Source organism: Lampris incognitus, chromosome 11 (genome assembly GCF_029633865.1).
Source record: "Lampris incognitus isolate fLamInc1 chromosome 11, fLamInc1.hap2, whole genome shotgun sequence".
NCBI lineage: Eukaryota > Metazoa > Chordata > Actinopteri > Lampriformes > Lampridae > Lampris > Lampris incognitus.
This window is the reverse complement of record NC_079221.1, coordinates 4,711,586-4,733,237: the sequence shown is the minus strand read 5'-3', so window position 1 is coordinate 4,733,237 and position 21,652 is coordinate 4,711,586. Positions and strand designations below refer to the sequence as shown.

At 46.9% G+C, this 21,652-nt stretch overlaps 1 protein-coding gene across 1 annotated transcript in view; it reads right to left on the bottom strand.

Moving 5' to 3' along the window:
- Nucleotides 1-1,605: 1,605 nt before the first annotated feature.
- ubr3 (ubiquitin protein ligase E3 component n-recognin 3) overlaps nucleotides 1,606-21,652 on the bottom strand; it is a 55,562-nt gene continuing 35,515 nt past the window's right edge. The window contains exons 29-39 of the mRNA XM_056289130.1: nucleotides 21,143-21,279; nucleotides 18,594-18,679; nucleotides 13,464-13,569; nucleotides 11,706-11,806; nucleotides 9,658-9,782; nucleotides 6,979-7,086; nucleotides 6,595-6,720; nucleotides 6,063-6,242; nucleotides 4,130-4,339; nucleotides 2,916-3,055; nucleotides 1,606-2,757 (exon numbers count right to left, since the gene is read on the bottom strand). Coding sequence (XP_056145105.1) covers nucleotides 2,640-2,757; nucleotides 2,916-3,055; nucleotides 4,130-4,339; nucleotides 6,063-6,242; nucleotides 6,595-6,720; nucleotides 6,979-7,086; nucleotides 9,658-9,782; nucleotides 11,706-11,806; nucleotides 13,464-13,569; nucleotides 18,594-18,679; nucleotides 21,143-21,279 — 1,437 coding nt within the window. The 3' untranslated portion in view covers nucleotides 1,606-2,639. The remainder of the gene's footprint in view (nucleotides 2,758-2,915; nucleotides 3,056-4,129; nucleotides 4,340-6,062; nucleotides 6,243-6,594; nucleotides 6,721-6,978; nucleotides 7,087-9,657; nucleotides 9,783-11,705; nucleotides 11,807-13,463; nucleotides 13,570-18,593; nucleotides 18,680-21,142; nucleotides 21,280-21,652) is intronic.

Below are 21,652 nucleotides of genomic sequence, written 5' to 3'. Positions count from 1 at the left end.
TGCAAAACACCCTGTAAAACGCACGAAAGGCAAAATATCAGCTGATCCCAGGCCAGCCGGTGTGGAGGTCAAAGTTCCTGCTACACGAGACCCCCGGCGGCCACTACTTCATGCAAAACAGTTGTAGCTTTGAATCCATTTTTCACAACACGAATTCAGTTTTCACTCGTTAAAATACCAAGAGACAAGTTACAGCTACCGGTTACATAGAGGGTTCGTTCAAGGCAAAGCCAGAGCTTCAAAACCCCCAACCCATCAGGACAGAGAAGACGATGCTTAAGAGGTCGGAAGAAGTGAAGATGGCTCAACCTTCCACTGGAAGGCCAATGGACATTTTACACGAAGGACGAGTCGATGCAACGACCAACACAAACCGCTGAAAATCAGGTAAACTGGGTAAAAAAAAACAACCCCCAACTCGTATTAGTGTGTTTATATTTTATTCACATATGTTACATTTTGCATTTAAATGACCAAGTCACACTTTCTGATCAAACCCAGAAAGCCTGAGTCAGCACCTACAGTAATGTACTGTATTCTCTCTTCATTCATACAGGAGAACACACAGGAACTTTCGGTTAGAATTTACACCCATTGCTCATTGGCTATTCGGTTGCGGTCATGTACAAAGTGGCAACAGCAAAATAAGAGAGCAGCCTAGAGGGGCGGGGGGGGGGGAACTCAGAGTAAACAGATAAAGCAGCATGCATGAATTCAAGAGAAGATGGTTCAAGTGTTAACTTTATCTCTTAACAACTCCTCATTGGCGCACAATGTGGACCAGCAAATTCAAAACCAGGGGTCGGAGGTATCACCGGGGGAGTCAGTATGCCGTTTAATCGCCCTAAAAAGGGGAACATCAACCTCGCAGGCACGACCGGATAAGTGACCTCGAAAAGAAAATGATGAGAATCAGAAAATGAAGCGGATAAGACACTTGACTCGAGAGCTGGTGGCTAGAAGCGTGTCATGCAGTGTGCGATGGGTAGTCGAGTCACAACATTCTCGTGCGACGTCCGAATGAGCACATGACTGGGGATGAGTTGAGTTTTAGTACTAACTTGAAAACCTGTGGATGAATAAGGGCTAGCTATTAAAACAAAACAAAAAAAATACAAAAACCTGCGTGAATAAAAGGGCGGCCCATGGCTAAAAAGGTGTTGTACTGCCAGTTCGGCTTTCGTGTGCACCTCTTGACAGCTATCGGCATGGTACTGTAACGCCAAAGGGCCACGCAACATCCGCTTTCCGAGCCACCTAATATTTCATTGAGGTATATATATCCTTAATAGAACACTTTGATAAAATTATCGTCTCAAGACCTAAAACCATTGAACATATGGCAAAGTAACTTGATATATGCCCCCCCTTCCGTTTATCAAGGTATCGACTGGGACCGGGAAAGAGCCAAGAAGTCAACATCATAAGTGCCTTGGTAGTATTAATGCTCTAGTACGGCTTTGACTCGCGCCAGCCACCGCAGCAGAATACCACGTCCGTGGAACAGCGTTATTAATCCCTTCAGAAACGACGCCAATTAAGCTACCGGAAAACACAGCCCATTTCAGATGTGGGCCATGAGGGGCTGACGGGGGGGGGGGGGGGGGGAGCACTGGCGATGAAGAGCTGGATGAATGTACCTCGCGGCGGCGGCGGCAACTCATTCCTGACGTTTTGCAGCCCCTGTAAATTTTTTTTGCCTTTCAAGAGTTTCTTCTCAGAAACGACCGAAACTCAAAAGACTCGGATAAAAAAATGTCTTAAGATAAGACAGCAATGAGAGCAATGTAGAAACGACCGCGTGCTTCTCTCAACACTGAAGCGAGCTTTGACTCAACGTTCCCAGCCATCGACTATAAACTCGAAGCAAAACCTTAGAAAAAAAAAAAAAAAACAATCTTCACAAAAGGTAAAGTTACTAAACTCAAACAATGAACAGCAGCATTTCTTTAAATACCTAAAACTTTGTATTTTAAACAGCAAAAAAAAAAAAGAAAAGAAAAGAAAAAAGAAAATTCCTGAGGATGGATTGCAACTAGACCCATAAAAGAGAGCCTTCGCTTGTCTGCAACAAACTCTAGTGTTGATGGTTGGACTTGTCCCGCCCTCCTTTACAACTCAACAATCGCGAGGGCACTGCAGCGGCACGGCAGCACTCGTCTGCAGGTCGGACCTCATGCCAGCATGGCGGAGCAGATTCTGATGGGTGAGGGATATGCATTGACCTTATAAATGGCGACCAAAAAAAAAAATATATATATATAATATGTATAATCAAACTCAGAAGGGGAGCTCAGCCGAACATGTAGTATGGGCTTCAGAAGCCTCTTCCGAACGAGTCTCGTTTCAGGGGCAAAGTTGTGCTTTCGCTTGCCAATTTCCTTCTCTCGCTGTTGAAAACCACACGGTAAATCGTTAAAATAAACACACGTACTTGTTAGTCTTTAGGCATGATTGTACACCAAACTTCACATAAACCAAGGCTGTGGCAGCAACACCCTCACTGCATGATTTGTGTATATCACATAAGCTTCCCAAGGATTCTTTTTTTTTTTTTTAATTTTTTTCGTTTTAATTGAGGCAGACACATAAACCAGACAACTTCTCCGTCGGGGGCTGTAGCTTGTCATCGGCAGAACTTAGAGTCCGTTGTAATGAGGCCCCCATCGCTTGTTGATGTGGTCGAACGTGTGCGAAACCCACTGCTGCTCCAACACCCGATACCGCTCTTCGCATAAGAACAGCGGCTTGCCGCGGCTGGTGAAAGAGCAGAAGGACAGAACGGTGAGAGCAGCTCCTCCTTTCACCTCGCCGACTCGACGCAAAGACGGGCGCTGGGTTAAAATGTGTTGGCACCATAAAGCTCGTCGCTCAAGGTTGTGCGGACGATACGACAAAGTGTTGTGTATTTGTACCGTAAGTCGCGGTCCTCCTCTCCATGGGCATCCAGGTAAACAGAACCCCAAAGGCAGAAACGATGTCCACGGATAATGATTATCACCGAGGCATTTATCAGCAGGAAAATGCCCGTAGCCGCGCCACAGTGTTGGGAGTGCTGGAGTGACCGGGGGACAAGACAAGACAAGACAAGACAAGACAAGGTTTCACTGCAGAATACTCAAAAGGCTCGGCGTTCTCGGTTTTTACCCATTTTCACCGGAAACTACCCAGATTTTTTAGAAGGAGCAGATCGGTTTAAACTGATTTTCACCCGGATTTTCTGTTTTCACCGATCCAAAAGTTGTTCCTGTTCCTGTGAGGTTATATAACAGTGCCCTCTTGTGGGGAAATTCGGCACGCTGGATGGCTTTGAAAATTAAAAACCGAAAACGCTGAGCCTTGAAAATACTTCATCTCCATTTTACATGCTTCTTTTTTCTCTCCCCAGTTGCACCTGATCAATTACCCCACTCTTCCGAGCCGTCCCGGTCTCTGCTCCACCCCCTCTGCTGATCCGGGGAGGGCTGCAGACTACCACATGTCTCCTCCCATACATGTGGAGTCACCAGCCGCTTCTTTTCACCTGACAGTGAGGAGTTTCACCAGGGGGACGTAGCGCGTGGGAGGATCACGCTATTCCCCCCAGTCCCCCCCCCCTGAACAGGCGCCCCGACCGACCAGAGGAGGCGCTAGTGCAGCGACCAGGACACATACACACATCCGGCTTCCCACCCGCAGACACGGCCAATTGTGTCCGCGGAGACGCCCGACCAAGCCGGAGGTAACGCGGGGATTCGAGCCGGTGATCTCCGTGTTGGTAGGCAACAGAATAGACCGCCACGCCACCCGGACGTCCTTCTACATACTTTTTAACCTGGAATCCGGTCAGACACAACTTCAGAAACACAGAAATCAGAACTCCCCACAGTTCAACTTTTAAGGAGAGGTAGTGAAATGACACGACTTTTACAATACCCCGTAACATTATGTACCTTGATGACGGCCGTCACTTTGTCCGCGTAACCGCTGCCTATTTTTTCATAACTGCCAGTAGTTTTAAAGTGTGTGCTACACCCTCACATACAATGATATGTGATGGTGTAGCACACACCTTGTTGTCAGACAGCAACAACACAACAGCAGCTATTTTTTTTGTTGTCTTTTTTGAAAAAGAGATTAGGAGACTTACCAAAACACATTCACAGATACCATGCTGCTTGCAGCACAGCCCCTTGAGACAGACGAAGGCGCCACAGACGAGGCACAGCGCGGGGTCCTTTGGCACCTTTCTGCAGGCTGTGCAGGCCTTTCTGTGATAGTACTGGAAGATGATATTGTAGCTGTCAGGCAGCTGGAGGAGGCGGGGCGCCGCCCACACAGGATCCTGGACAAGCAAGGTCTGGGAAGGATGAGCAAAGGAGAGGACCATTAAAACATTTGAAGTCCATTTCATTTAACCCAGCGGCTCACCCATACCTGTGTTCAACCTCTTACCAGAATCCTGATGAGGGGAGTCAATGACGGAGAAGCAATTAAGAACAAAAAAAAAAAAAAAGATTAGGCTTTCTATTAACCTGCTCTCTCTCGGTAAACCCGCATCAGAAAAACGCCGACTTCCAGATGGAGATGAAATATGCAGAAGATCATGATCGAACTGTGTTTCACGGCCGTCATCAGAAATATTACTAAACAATAAGCAGCAGAGCTCATCTGACTTGTTTTCACCCTCTACATAATAAATCTTAAAAATCCTGACTCCCACGCAGTCCTCAGGCTGTCCTTCAGCTCCAGGACGTGAAAGTAAATAATGTCCCCTCAGTTACGGGGCATCTGGGAACAAATTTAGAACTGCCTCACAAGGCACTCCCAACTTCCCATCAGGTGATGTACGGCACCTACGCTCAACACTGCACCGAATGACAAAGAAGGATGCGAGACACACGGCTTGTCTTGCCATCACTCTCCCAGAAGACCGGAGAGACCAGCAACACACACAGCGACAGACACGGCAACAGCCACGGCCTATGACGGCCAAGGTCAGTTTCAAGCTGTCATGGTATGTTAAGTATAGGAATGTGTGCTTCGAAGACACCACAGAGCTGTTTTGTAGATGTTCTTGAAAGGGTTCCAACACAGTTCTTCCACACTTTCACTTTTCCTCAACATAGTTTAGTGAAATTACTATAGCCGATATCTCTCTGTGTATATTTCACCTCCTTGTTGAACGTACCAAGTCCCATTTGGGCCATAACCTGGGACATATGCAATCAGGAAGAAAAAAAAAAAATGCTGGGTAAAATGTGTTAAGCCTCCTACAGACTGTGAGATTTTAGCAGTCCTGTAAGTTTACTGCAGGCCACGCTGTGTGATATGGACCTAATAAACTTGGGCACGACATCAAGTGTGATGTGTGTAGACTGTACGATGATAACACTACTGAATCGCAGGCTACGACGCGAGTCCACAAAAACGTCACCAGCGTGCGTAATCAACCTACGCCGCTGGTACAGCAACATGACACCAAGCAGGAGTCCAGTCCAGTTCATTAGTCGCCACAGCTCGTTTTGTTGAATCCATGGCATTTGGGTCACAGATGCTAACAGCGTGTTTGTTTGTGTTTAGCACCAGCAAAGACTCTGTGTGGCGGTGTCATTTCGTGCTGCATCTCTATTGGTTGGTTAGTAGCCGCAGGTCGTAGCAGCAGTCACATTGTGAGATGGTCATCCTACATTTCTGACACTGTCAGACTTTCGTACCTGGTTATCTTCGGTCGCAAGACCGTAATATCGGCCGTCTTTGAACCTGTCTCACAGTGCGACGTAGGACCACCGTTTTGGAGCCACGACCAAAGATATCGCCAGGTTTAGTCACCTTTCATCTGAGACGGCCCACATCGCACAGCCTGTAGGAGGCTTTAGTTGGTTTATTTTTTTCAATCACAATATACCTATAGCTTCTTCAGTGTCCAAGGTTGATGTCAGACAGGCTTAAGCACAAATTTTAGATAACTATAATTTTTCCATAATTTCTTTTGACTCCAGAATTCAGAATTTTCAAATTCAACGACCTTTTCCTTCATGTTTGAAAAGAACTTAGTTGAGTATGAACTACCCAAAACCTACCAGAGATTGCTCGGCCTGCGTCTCTGAGAGTCCCGTGACCTCGGCACACCACTGGCTTACCAGGTCGAAGGCGTTCACTGCCCACTCCAGACATGAGGCACTGTGCATAGGGTTGGAAGGCTGAGAGGCTGGGGTTATGAGCCCCAGACAAACAGCCAGGGTTGAGAACTCCTCCTCCTCCTGACAACACACACACACAAAGAAACTGAAAGGTGAGTTACTTTGCAACTCTGCATCTCTCACTCCTCAGAGTCAGATACTGCCAAGCAAAGTGGGAACGTATAAAACTCAAAGCTGTTAAATGTCTCAATTTCCTATGTTTTGAAAGAGAGCAGCCAGGAATATTGCATCCATCTTAACTGCCATTGTGAGAAATTCAAAATATATTGAGGGGGGGGGGACAAATTACAGAACAAATCAAACCAGGTGAATGGATCAGACAGGTGAGGATCAGGTTTGTGGGGGGAGAACTGCTGGGATACAGAGCAGGGCAGGGCCACGCAGTTATGATGACATGTGGGGGTGGGCATACCAAGCAGCCTGCCAGGTTGTCTCCGTAGAGGTGATGCTGCAGGAGGCAGGAGAGGCGGAGGAAGGGCAGGCAGAACTGCTGGAGGCTGAACTCTATGGACTGTGGGGACCACACACTGGAGCTCAGCTGGGGAGAGAAGCAGCAACAGTAACGCTTCATCAATAACCAGCCAACAGCCGGCTGATAATGGCATGATGTATATCTCCTTCGCAGAGACCGGCGGAGACATTCATAGCCTTGTCTCTCAGGGTAATGGGCAATTCATCACGTAAGAGAAAATGCAAAACAAACACGAACACAACCAAAATACAAGGGAAGAGAGATGCGAACTGTTGACAGTGTTTCCCGAGCCGCTCACACAGTGGTCGTATCGTGTGCTCTTACCATCGTCGTTTCTTCAGTTTTGGCCGTGTAGACACTTTTGTCCTTGGAGAGCTCACTGACAACATGGCTGAGTAGGGCTTCAAAAGACTTCTCAGCATTGGCGGCATTCTGGGAACAGAATTTTAAAAGTACTTTAACTGTGTGAGGGCCAAAAGTGCTGCATGTAACTGTCCCATCCTCCTCCAGAGTAACAGTTTAGAATTTGGATTCCTTTTTCAGCCCAGCACAGTTTAGGGGAGAAATGTATTTTAAAGATGATAAATGTGCTTTGGACATGTGGAAATAGAAGCTGATATTACTTACTCAAAAGGCTTTTTTTCTTAAATTGAGGAAAAGTATCAAAAACCAAAAGTCAACATAACAGACATCTGCCAATCATTATTAGATTGGCAACAATGCATTTATTAAAAAATAAATGTTAGGTCATTTTTAAGACACTGTGAACTTTTTCCATTTTTACCATCAGCCACATTATCAATCAATCAATCAATCAATCAATCACTTTGTTTGTATAGCATTTTTCATACAAACAAATTTACCACAAAGTGCTTCACACAATAAAATCTCCCCCGTTATTGTTTTGTATTGTATTGCATATGCTGTTATTGGTGCTTTTTGGAAATCATTGTTATCTTTGTTTTTATTGCTTTTATTGTTTTTTACTGAGCCATTCTGAGATAGATATTGAGAAGGACATTCTGATACATGAAAAACTAAGCTTATTATTCTCACTCCATCCATTATCCGAACCGCTTATCCTGCTCTCAGGGTTGCAGGGATGCTGGAGCCTGTCCCAGCAGTCATTGAGTGGCAGGCGGGGAGACACCCTGGACAGGCCACCAGGCCATCTCACTCACACACACACACACTTAAGGGCAATTTAGTACGGCTGATTCACCTGACCTACATGTCTTTGGACTGTGGGAGGAAACCCATGCAGACACGGGGAGAACATGCAAACTCCACACAGAGGACGACCCCCAAGGTTGGACTACCCCTTAAGCTTATTATTTAGGTTTATTAATTGAGCATTAGAGAGGGAGCGGGAAATTATACGTAGTTCCTTCCTCCTGCTCCTTTTCAAATTCTCCATTGAGAATTCTTTTGTTAAATTCTTCTGGTTGGGAGAAAAAAAGGGGGAAAAAAATCCAAAAAATATTCTCTCACTTCATTGTTAAATATACATGGCAAAATTTCACACAGACTAAAAATTTAACTTGAGTGGTGATGCCCATAAAAAAAAGGATCTTGATGAAATGGAGGTGGAATCAAAAGCGTTTACAGGGGAACTCCACTGCGTAGCTCAAATGGTAAAGCACACAACCATAAATGAACGTTCAGTGCCATCTGCTGTGTGTGCAGAAAACACAACACTGTGAGCGTGGAACCCCTCCTGCCCCGAGTTCCTGAGTGTTCCTGGTCGACATGCCGGCTTACTTTTGCTCGGACAACACCGTGATGGACACACCTCGGGTTTTAATTGATGCAATAAATACTGGGTCTAGTCTCCCTCACTGAGGACATAAATGACTTGCTCGGTGACAGAACGCACAGGAGGAAGTGACATCATTACGTCCTCCCATTCTACTGTCATTTTTACGACGGATCAGAATAAAACTCACCCCCTCAGCATCCTTCTAATCCTCCATCCATCTCTGGGATATAATAACTTATGCAGAATAAGCAGAGGAAACGATTCTTCTCTCACGGTGAAATATTTGACTGTCTGGTAAACCGTGGAGATGTGACTGAACGCGTGTTCTGATAAAAATTCAACTGGTTTGACTAATATCTTATACGGAGGGAAAGCTGCCGGCATTTATCAAGCCGAAGGTGGGGGAATATAAAACAGTGTCCGTCTTATCTCGCCTCCCGTCCTCCGTCGTAGATTTATAGAGGAGGAATTTAATGTCTATGGATTTCCTCCCTGTGGATTCTGATCTTTGTTCTGACTTTGCATCTTTTTTTATCAGCTTCAATTTAAGTACAATGGCACCGCTCCAAGTATGGACGGCGTGCTGTGTGGGGACTTGAGTTGTGTAATACCGTCAGGTCACGAACAGGTGCATTGTTTGTGACATTGTAGTGGCGGGGTATTCTACCGTGCCTCAAGAGAAGGTTTCAGCTATTCGTCTATTGACATTCGAGCCAGCCACTCACTAACACAGATTTAATAGACTTAAGACGGATAGCCAATTATTACCACGCTCTGCAGCAATCATACTCCGAGATAATGAAGATCGATATTGTCCTCTAGGAACGCACATAAATGAGCTCGGAAAGGAGCTTGATCATCCCAATACCGGGTGATACGCAACAATTTACTGTGGTCGTGAACTGGCCCCGAGGAACAATAAACCGACAAAAAAAAAAAAAACGGCAGTGAATGAATTTTGTTTAACAACAGACCCTTCAAATATGTCCCTCGTGACTTCGCGGCGTCAAAAAAACATTGGGAATGATATACACAGTGGTAACAGCCCCTGCGCAGTTATTTCATCAGCACTTTACTGCTTAATGGGTTGCTTGAGGGCCAGGCTCGCCAGACCTTTTCCCCCCACCGTCATCACTGTGATCATCTTGAATCACCGCTTCGAGTGAGTGAAGGTGATTTTCGCACCGCCGTTATGTTTTAGTGATCGCCGCTCATACCGATGTGGTGTCAAGTTTGCCGTTTACCTTCTTGAGTGCTCCAGATATGCTCCAGGCCTGCCTCTCCTCCGGGCTGAACTTGGCTGAGAGCGTGGCAAGGGCTTGGGTGTACTGCAGGTTGTAGAGCATCTTCACTACACAGGTGAAGTGATCTGTGCAGGTAGAGAGAGGGACACCGGTCATGTGAAAAACAGAAGGTGGACATACAAAAACGAGACCAGAGGAAAAATTATCACTTGTTGTTTTTCTTACCCCTGCCCCCCCTTTTCTCCCCAATTGTACCCGGCCAATTACCCTATTTTCTGAGCTTTCCCAGTCGCTGCTTCACCCCCTCTGCCGATCCGGGGAGGGCTGCAGACTACCACATGCCTCCTCCCAAACATGTGGAGTCACCAGCTGCTTCTTTTCACCCAACAGTGAGGAGTTTCACCAGGGGGACGTAGCTCGTGGGAGGATCACGCTATTCTCCCCCAGCCCCCCCCCAAACAGGCGCCCTCACCGACCAGAGGAGGCGCTAGTGCAGCGACCAGGACACACACCCACATCCAGCGTCCCACCCACAGACACGGCCAATTGTGTCTGTAGGGACGCCCGACCAAGCCGGAGGTAACACGGGGATTCGAACCAGCGATCCCCGTGTCGGTAGGCAACGGAATAGACTGCTACGCTATCCGGACACCCCCTCACTTGTTTTTTCTGTCGGAAGGACAAGAGCAACAATATAATTAGGGCATTAAACAGAAACACAACAGGCATCCGAGTCAGAAATGTGGCGCTGAAATGCCTGAACAGATCTCATCAACTGGGAATTAAACTTGTCCTACAGGTCCAGCACGATGAGCGCCCAGTCCAAGACCCTGAAAGCCATTCACAGGTTAAGGTCATGTTGTTGGTGGGGAAATCTATGGGCTTCTTTTCTCTAGAGCTATTCTCGTCCTCTCCCCTGCTTAGAAAGCCTCACCAAGCATCTGCTGGGCAATCAGAAGAGGGGTTCGGGTGAGGAATTCAATCTGAAAGAGGTTTTAGTGTGGAGCTGAAATTCACCATCGAAATCCCCATCATTTGCCCCTTCCTCCAGACAGGACTGCTGACGGCGCCAGTCATTGTATTAGCACAGAATCTAACAAAAAGAATTAAGACAAAGGGCAAAAAAAAAAAAAAATTGCCCTTACAGCAGCCAAGGACAGCCGGGAACTTTGGAGACAGGTAACACCCCTAACTAACCACAAACAAATGAACATTAACAAAAAAAAACCTCAACAAACACAGGTGTCACGCCCTTCATCATTGTGCGCTGAGTGCCAATAATGGGCTTCATTCACACGCGCCTCTCATTCTGTGGTGCCAAAAATCAATTCTCTATCTCGCAGTGAGCGCAGTAATGATGCTTGGTTTGGCTTAATCAATCTGAAATGGAAAAAGACACAAAGTCCATCGAAAATCTAATCAGACGCTGAGAGCTGGTGTCTCCAGCAGGGACTAAAGGGCAATTCTAGGGGTAGTTACTCAGGCTACAGGAAGGATGCGTGGGGTAAAATTAAACTGAGGAAAGGAGAAGAAGAAGAAAAAAAGATAATGAATTCTTCCCCTTCACAAGTTTTAATGTACACTGAGGACATTATTTGGGTTCTTTTATTAGGATGTCAACTGTCCACAGCAGTGACACTGACCGCCGTCTGCTCCTCTTTCACGTTCACAGAGATCCCGACGTCCCTGCCAGCAGTTAACCCTGCGCGGGCATCAACAAAATGATCAGCCCGCATTGACACTGCGCCTACTGGACACGATGGGGCTTTTAGTGCCCCCCCCCCCCCCCCCGCAGTAAGGGGAGATCTAACGACGGGAGCCCGGTTAGAGATGAAGGGCAGGAGGCGCAGCCCTCACCGGCTGCCTTGTCGCTCTGATCCTCAGAGCCAAATAGAGGCAACGGGAGCACGGATAAGAGACTCTTAAAAGCCTCCTCCCGCCACTCAGTCATGATTAGCTCTGATAATGGGACCGCCACTGTGGAGCAGCTGTGGTGAGACGGCCCCCAGCTCCCAGTAACCTCACAGGGCAAGACACATGAACGGCACCTTTTCGGAGGGGCTGTGGCATGGTCAGCACGAAGATAATCAGTAGGGACGGGACGTCTCGGAACAGCATGGGCACCTCGGGTCTCTCTTCATCGAAGCCGCTGCAAAGAAAATGTACAAATTATTATTCAGCACAGGACAAGACACTAAAATCAGAAGACTTGTTTTTTTCTTTCTTTCTTAAATCCTAAAATTTCCTTGTGTGGGCAAAGCTGATGGGTAGACGTGAAGCGGATAAATAATTTCAAGACACGTGTTCATGCAGTCTGACCAACATCTCAATGTTCGTGAAAATGGTAAAATGCAGGTCCTTCACAAAATAGGAATTACCCACGCCTTTCAAATACAGAGAATATTCATTACGTCTTATTCATTAGGGGGCTGAGGTGGTATTCGGCAAGAACGCCACACTTTATATTTGCTTAAACAAATACGTGGCTTTTACGGGCCCTCCACTTCACCGCGGCTGAAAAGAGGCCCACTTCCTCTGGTCCCCTGGCCCGTTTCCTTAATGTAACCCTGGTAACATATTGCCATCGTATGCCTCCCGCGTTTAAACGTCTTCTTCGCTGATGACGACCCAGTGAGAGGCTCCAACCTCCACTCTACTTCCAGAGAACCTTGGGGGGGGGGGGGGATTCTGAATGAAGGCAGCAGCACTTACGGAATAATACCTTCCATTTCCGAGGCACTCACCGGTTAATTCCACTGTGCGGTGGGAAGGGAAAAAGAAGAAGAAGAAAAGCTCACAGTAAGGTGCTTCTGATTCTCCACCAGGTCTGCTGCATGCAATTCGCACACTTGTATATAGTGAAATTTTAATAGATGCAATCATTTCTGAATTGCATCATAACAGATCCAAATTTACAGGCCTTCATAAATCTAAATGTACTCCAACAAAGAGCATCAGGGTAATTTTTTATATCTACACAAAAAAAACCCCATCTCCTTTCTCTGCCCTATTTAAGCAGTGCAGGTTGACCGCCGAGGGGCGTCAATGACAGCGCTGCCTCTTGAATCTCTAACAAGGTATTTTTAACCACCAAATGGCTCCGCCGAGACTACCACATGATTGCAAGCTCTTTAACAGTAACAGGTGTAAGAGCTGTCTTCACACCACTAACAAGGAGAAAAGGTTGTTAAAGCTCATCTTATATCCTTAAGTGTTGCGAGCGGGTCTGTCACAGCTGCTTAGACCATGGCCCCCGGCAAGCAAACCCGACAATAAAACAGGAGATGGACGTGTATGACCTCACAAATCAAAGCACAGGGAAAACCCTATTTGACGGTGTATTTTTGTTGGGGGGGGGGGGGGGCATGGTTTTAGTTCAAATATGGGTTTTTGTGAAGCTGGGTGGACTGAGATGGCATGCTGTGGCGGTGCTGGTTCACTGTGGTGTGTTGCAGTTGTTCCCAGTGCAGTGATTTTGACAGGGTCGTCGTCGTCCCCCCCCCCCCCCCGTGGAGCGCCCCGGTAATTTGCCAGATGCGGCAATTATTGGTATCTATGGCAACCGGGCACGTCCCCCTTCCCCTTATTCTGTTTTTAGCTCCTCTTTTGTGTGCGAGGGTGAAAAAGCTGTTTCGGGGGGCAGGAGGAAACGGTGGTGTTTGGAGAGAGGGCAGGGTGGCACTGTGATTACGTGCTTGTGCGTGAGCGAGCGTGGAGAAAGCGGCCTCCGCTGTGAGGTACAGGGAGGCGTGTATTAATAGATTCCCTACAGGGACACGAGGCGCGATGAAGAAAGAGCCACTCACTCTGCCTCTCTGCTTTGCGTAACCCGAGTCAGCCTGCTCCAGGGGTTGTAGGCTGAATCGATGCTGTACAGACGCATGTGCATCGCCAGCACATGGAACAGCTGATCTGAAAGACAAAATGGAGAGAGGAAAAAAAAGGTGTTATGTTCAAGAAGAAAAACTAAGCCCAAAACTAGTTCTGTACCAGTTTACCCTCGTGTCGAGACCCCCGCCCCTGACCACCACCCGTATAACAGTTAGATCATATGGACACGGTTGTCTTGAACCGACTGCACTGGGAGCCGGCTGGTGGTTTGGCCGGGTGAAAACCAGGCCAGGCCAGATGGATATGCGGAACCGCTCGACAGCCCCCGGCATTTCTCTGGTCAGGTCACACCTGTTCTGAGACTAATGGAACATGAAGAACAACCACCCCTACCTCCAAACACACACACAAACACACTCTCTCTCTCTCCCTCTCTGACACATTGGTTTTTGATAGCAAGACCGTTCATAGCTTGCCGTGTTCGTTATGACACAAGCAAACCTGTTAGACATACAGCACTGTGACATTCACAATGGTCGGCTTGCACGAGGGTCAGAAAAAGCCATAATAACCTCATGTCTTTTTAAGTCTAAAGTGATAAAAAGATTAAAAAAAAACAGTGAAAGAAAAGTTCTGTGATAAAGGCCTTGTGTTTTAAAAAGGACACAGGATATTAGGTAACGAATCCCCAGCTGGAAACATGTCCTTCTCTTTATCTCATTAACCCAGAATCAAATTAACCTACTTTTTTCCTCATTATGACCTAAATCCATGTCAGCACCCATTTAAGCCACAGTTTAAAACTAGCATGAGAGCAGCCCATTCACGACACACACGAACCGTCTTTCAAACTAACTCTGCTAAACTGATCGGTTCCATTCAGCAGCATCTGGAGGTGCTGCACAGCAACCTTCTGTGCAACCTAAGCCTGCTCTGGGCAACACTTCCAGACTACCAACGAGCGACTCTAATCCCATTTGATTTCATTTTTTCAGGGGAGTTATGACGTTATAATGCAGCAAAAAAAACACTTGACTTAACCAGCTCTGCATTATTGACACACGAGCTTTCCACAACTAGAGCAACACTGCCCTCCACAGGTGATGATGGAGACGGCACAATGAGTGAAAGTGGAGTGACGGGTCCAGTGTTGGATGGACCGGCTGGCGTTTCGCCACTGGGAGACAGCTTGACACCTTGGAGTGACAAGCCACTGGAGACTCATAGACCAGCGTCAGCCAATGCCCTTCGGTCTGGCAGGAAACAGTGTCGTCCCGAGTCCAGTACACAGTGTCGTCTCGAGTCCAGTAAAACCAGCTCACGGCTCTTTTATCAGATAAAAGTCTGCTGCTGCTCTGGTTGGAGAGACAAGCGTTGGTAGTTCTTCAGATACTGATCTGTTTTTCCTGCATTCCCATAATGCTACCTGCCATGACACTCCTCTCACTGCATTGCATCGCTGAGATGATAAAAGTTTTGTTTTTTACCCCCCCCCCCTTTTCTCCCCAATTGTACCCGGCCAATTACCCCACTCTTCCGAGCCATCCTGGTCGCTGCTCCACCCCCTCTGCTGATCCGGGGAGGGCTGCAGACTACCACATGCCTCCTCCCATACATGTGGAGTCCCCAGCTGCTTCTTTTCACCTGACAGTGAGGAGTTTCACCAGGGGGACGTAGCGCGTGGGAGGATCACGCTATTCCTCCCCAGTTACCCCCCCAACAGGCACCCTGACCGACCAGAGGAGGCGCTAGTGCAGCGACCAGGACACATACCCACATCTGGCTTCCCACCTGCAGAGTCACATGGCCAATTGTGTCTGTAGGGACGCCCGACCAAGCCGGAGGTAACGCGGGGATTCGAAACAACAATCCCCATGTTGGTAGGCAACGGACCAGACCACCACGCCACCCGGATGCCCCGCAATTATACATTTTAAAACGCCCCTGTGACCATCAGGGTTTCCTACATTAACAACCACTTCTCAACAGAGATGCACAGTATTTTCTAATAATCATCTGACTTGAGATACAAGTTGTCCTCAACTCCCAGTCAAGATACTCTATCATCATTAAATCCCCACTTACATTTTATATTAAATATACACTTCATCTCCTTAAGACAGAAAATCCCCCAGTCAAGACCGATGTACATTATTCTTTGGGAATGACCAAAGAGGATTTGGATTTCCGGGGCACCCCCAATGCTTCCTAAGAGATAATTCATTCTCTGATGATAACAGGACACTTTGACCACATGTACCGACATGCAAAACTGGCAAACAAAGTGACAAAGATGGAAAGGAGGGCTGGATTCTGCCCGACCGTCTGTCTGGTCAACACTTTTCATCTTCTAAGGCCGTCTGTTATATACGAGCCTGCAGCATCACAGCCTCCTAGACTCAATTCAAATGTTTGCCAGCGAATAAGCCCAAGGCATGATATTTGAAGGGTGAACTTTGCATAGCCGATTCAGGCAGGCACAAAGGACTGCCAGGCAGATTTCTTGTGGCCCACGACATCATCACTTCAACAGAGGGGCCTACTGGGATATCGGCTTTAGGAACCCCCCTGGGCTGTCGTCGTTAGCACACGCCACCGTTTTCATCCCTATCCGCTTCCCCATAAAGAGCCAACACTAATGTACTGCAACTGAGTAAATTCAGCCGTCAGCATGGCTACACAGTTAATGTAGCTCAGAAAATGGTGTACCTCTAGTGTGAAATCTCTTTTGAGCCACTCAAGGATGACAGGCCATTTCACTGCCGCAGCCAGCCCATTGAATTCATCACCACCGAACAGACTAATTAAACAGAAAAAAAAGAAATGGCTTGCATTCATTAAGAAGTCATCTGCGATTAGGATTTCTGATCCTTTTACTGTAAAAAAGGACTTCCCAGATTTCGGTTGGTGCTCAGTATGATGTACATACTAGACTGCAGCTGGGTAATATAACTACACCCTTGGTCCACTCAACAGCTTCACGCCTCCTCTTCACAATATAACCGTGGGTCTGTAGCCACTTCACATTTCTGATGAAGAAGTGCAGTCATACGGGTCTCAGGATCAGTGTCCCACGGCTGCGTAGGATCCCAGGCCAACCATGAACGAATGAAGCGTTACTCGTCAAATATGTGTTGAACACGGGCAGAATTTTATCGACACAGAAAGTGGTGGATGAGTCAACCACTGACAGATGAGAACAGCTACGGGAGCCCATTTACTATCATCAAGCCTCTGCCTTCTTTGGCACGGCGATACGGTTCAGTGATACGGACCGACAGCACCGCCCGCCCTCCCTGTGAGTAGACACACTTGTCAGATTCTCCTCGATTACCTAAAACAGCTCTTGACCCATTTGTCCGTTTCATTTAACTTGGAAGCTAGTGCGCCCCAAAACTCGCCCGGGTTAGCGTCTCTCCTTTACTGCCGTTGTTAACTTTTTATTTATTTTCAAACGGTTCAACGGTCACATGGACTTACAGCTTCAATCTCAATTGAAACGCTTCACTACGCAGAGGCTGCTGGGACACAACGTCTTGTCGCCCACAATGAGCAACACATCACCATCGTCCTGGATTAAACAGCACAGTGCCAGGTCTGACGTAACACAACGGCCAACATGAGGATCAGGTTTTGCGCCGAGCAGATTCAAAGAGCGCTGAAAAAACATGTTTGACTGCTTTACATCAGCCTGTTCTTTAATCCTGGTCCAAGACCCCTTCACTATGTAGACAAGATTTTTTTTTTTTTTGCCTGCATTTCAGTATGTAGTCAACAGAATAAATAACCCCCCCCCTTTTCTCCCCAACTGTACTTGGCCAATTACCCCACTCTTCCAAGCCACCCCGGTCTCTGCTCCACCCCCTCTGCCGATCCAGGGAGGGCTGCAGACTACCACATGCCTCCTCCCATACATGTGGAGTCGGCAGCCGCTTCTTTTCACCTGACAGTGAGGAGTTTCACCAGGGGGACGTAGCGCGTGGGAGGATCACACTACTCCCTCCAGTTCCCCCTCCCCCCTGAACAGGCGCCCCAACTGACCAGAGGAGGCGTTAGTGCAGCGACCAGGGCACATACCCACATCCGGCTTCCCGCCCGCAGACACGGCCAATTGTGTCTGTAGGGACGCCCGACCAAGCCGGAGGTCCCCGTGTTGGTAGGCAACGGAATAGACCGCTACGCCACCCGGACGCATCAGAATAAATAATCAGTAATTCTTCATTTGCCAGTCTTCTTTCTCCTGCTGTTGTTTTGTCCCTTGTGGTCAAAACTGGCTGTTTGTATCCATAAATGTATTGTTGTGTTGCACTTACAAGCTGTTCTGCGTAGAAGTACACTACATTTCTAAAATGCGATGTAAAATTGTAAAGAGAGAAAAAAAAAATTTAAAAATATGTACACAAATCCAAATGTTATTCAGACGACACAGTCCTGAAGACTTCCATGAAAACCTGCAAGTTTTTCGAAACATATGGCTGGCAAATGTATAAGACAAAAGCAAATCCAAAAATATCCAGAGCTGCTGCACATTTTAATGGTAGCAGCCCGACAGGATTTGCCTGGGGAAAAATAAATAAAAATCATACGGCATAAAACTTTTTACAACTTCAGCACAGCAGCCAAATGTGGAAAAACGGCCCCAGATACAACATCAAAGGTGAAAACTCTGGTTCACCCTTTTTTTTTCTTTTTTTTTTCATATTTTTTATTTGTGCTTCAGTGGGGAGGGTACCAACATGACCCCATCATTTCAAATCCAACTCTGAGATTTGGAGTTTTTAAGAACACGACAGAAATGACCATGTATCCCTACAGGCATAAGCAGGTTAAACAAAATGATGATCTGAGGGACTGTAGAGGCTAAACTAAATCTTAATTAGACGTGGTAGCTGATGAACCTAATAATTTGGTCAGGGATCTTGAGTTAAACTAAACCAGTGGATGTAGAGGCTGGGACCAGTTCACCAAGATTAAAGACATCAATAATCCACTGCATACCAGACTCACAGTATAGGTAATGCGAGCTGTGCATTTAATTAAAAGCATTTAGGAGAGATTTTTTTCAATGGAGGTGGAAATGAGTCGGTAAACCAGTTACTACTCACTGAGACAGGAACGCTTGGCAGCTGCACTGGCCCCTCCGGAGCACAGGTTTCCTCCCCGGTGCACGAGCTCCAACTCCAGGTTGGTCCTGAGGAGACACAGTGGTGGCCGTTAGCAGGCACACAAATGTCCACAGTCTGTGTCTTCTTCTGGGATTACCCTTTTTGGCGCAACAAACTGTAATACGGGGTGGGAAAAATCTGCAGAGTATCATGAAATTCCGATTTTGGTTAGGTATGCCGACAGTTGCACTAAGTCTGTTCTTATTTTTAATTGTTATAAGATGTTGTAACCCAGTCAAGCCGTCTGACGTTAAATGAGCTTGTTTAGCAGCAGAGGGTCCGTAGCGAATAGACAGCTTTCCAAGACTGACTTGCACAAGATGGACCATCAGCATAAAAGCCGTTCCATTCACAGACCCCATGCAAAATCCCCACTGTGTATTTCCCATGCATAGCCAAACACATCTCAATTCCCTTTCTCAAAAACTGGAGAAAACAACAACAACTAAACCCCTTTAACAAAGTACACTGATGGCAAAAACAGATAGGTGTTACTAAAATTAGGCTGAGCAGGGCCTCTTTTCATCCGGCCTCTGGCCATTTCTTTCTATGGGCCAGGGAGGTGGGGGCAAATCCTTGAGTTTCCTGGGAGAAAAAAGCAATTTCACATAGATAATGCGTCCACGGTGAAGCTCCATCTGGCTTCTGCTGATAAGAGCACCCCTGTGACAGAGGAATTTTCCACTCCTCAGGCAATTTGCGCTGTTCATTGAACTTCGGAGCGCCAACAGGCGCCCAGACGCTCTCAGGGGATCTCTCTCTGCCGCGCAGAGTGAGGGAACCGTAGCATTGTGGAGGGCAATAGGTCTGAAGGGGGTGATGTGTTGGAAGGGCAGGGGTTTTTTGGAATGCGAAGGGTAAAGGGTCGGAGAACAAGCCGGCCTTTTCTGTGACCATTTTTGGTGAGGAAAAAACCCCCACAAATAATGTTAATAAATTTTTACGTCATTTACCAGTCACTACTCTTTTGTTTTCAGATCGTGGTCGAAAGAGCCTAAATTTACCAGCTGTTCACACCGACAGAACACCCATGCAATTCAAGCTGCTGGACGTCTCTATACACCTGTAAATACACACGTTGCAGACCCGCAGGTGTGACTAAGCAAGCCAAACTGTGAAAGAGCACTGTGGAAAAAAAGCAAGCCCAAAATTCAGTCGGAAAAGGTGCAATACATCCATACGCAGTCAGACCTAATAAAGGGCTCAGTTAATACGGTGGAACGAGAGTCAATACCGTTTTACTGCAGCCTAAATCGACAAGGCTGCTAATGTCGCTTAGAAATAGCATTTTTCTAGAAACACAATACAGCACCATAATCAGAGGAATGAATAAAGCCAATCAACAAAACCTTCACAGCTCCCTGAGCAACTTTCAGAAAATGCCAAGTAATCTATAGACTTGGCGCAAGGTACAAAGACTGTGAAAAATCTGCAGTATTGAATTTCAGTTTTTTTCCTTCTCCTCAGGTGGCCCAGCTGAAGTTTGGGGGGGGGGGGGGACAAAAGTAACAAAATCAGACCACAGCTAAACTGAGGAGACGACGTTACTCTCTTTCTGCAGTAGATATTATAATACTCAAGGCGGGGAAGAGGCGCAGTCAAGCATGTAGTTCTCTGGCTGCAAAAGTGAGGACAGTGTGTATTCGTGTAGGAGTGTGTGTTTTTATACGCCTCTGCATAAGGGGCATGGAATTGGAGAACCTCCCTATCTCAGCACTACAGGTCAGTGGACAGAAAGACTCACTGAGCGATAACCCACCCACTGCGAGCACAACATCGCTCATATCTGCAACCGGACGCAGCACGAGAGCCAAGGTGTGCTGCCTCAAGATGAAGGGCGACTACTCCCATTACCTGGCCGAGGTGGCCACGGGGGAGAAGCGGGCCACCGTTGTGGAGTCCTCTGAAAAGTCATACAGCGAGGCCCAGGAGATCAGCAAGAGGCAACATACAGCCCGCCCACCCCATCCGCCTGGGCTCTCAACTACTGTGTGGTGTGTGTGTGTGGTTTGAGGTTAATAAGTCAGATATTTTATGAACATCAGAGGGAGGCCAGGACAGTGAATGCCAATTCATCAAATTCCTGGACCAGGTGTGTAAAGATGGCAGCATCCAGATTTGGCCTATTCTACAGTGGAAAAAACCGATCAAAGTCAAAAACTGCTCCTTGCTGTTGGCAAAAAATGGTGTGCATTGCACTGTGGGATGAGACAGGAAGATGTCAATCCAAGAGGCTCACAGGCATACACCTGGGCTTATTATTATGAGTCACGTTTGCATTTGCCTGCTGTGCAGCCACTTAGGTTCTAAAAGACAAAATGGAGTTTGAGGTGAACCGACAATAGATTGTGTGCCCGGTTCTCTGGCTTACTTCTCCCCTCCGAGAATTCAGAGAAGATGTCTTATGCAAGTTTACATGGGAATGCGTGATTTGTACCAGGAGGGATTTGTGCCAGCCCTGTGCTCTGCCATCGTGACTCCACTCTCACCTAGCCACAGAGTACATGAAGAGGAAATCATTATCAGGAGAGCCGGGGTTCTTGCCATAGTCCATGTACTTCTTCTGGGTCGTGTTCTTTATATCTTTGATGACCAACTCCATCTCTTTACTCAAGTTGGACTCCGTCTGGGGAGGAAAAAGAACAAACACTGGGTTCAAAAAACACATTCTAGTACAAATTTGTACAAACTAGTACAAACTGAAGTTGTGGATTGTAAGGTGACCTATTTGTAAAAAAAAAAATCGCTGTATTACATAACAGCTCAAGAAGTGGACATTTTTTCCATTAAATTTCAAAATGAGTCCAAATGTGGTAAACATCTGTTTGGAGACTTGGTATCCCAGACTTTATACAGTCAGTTGGACAGTGAATCCTAAACATTTTTACAATCTGTTGTCAGCCACTAATAGGGGGATATTGTCTCTTAATTTTGGTAATGATGTGAAACGTTATTCATCTTCAAAAGGAAATTCTCTTTCCACCCCCACCCACCAACAG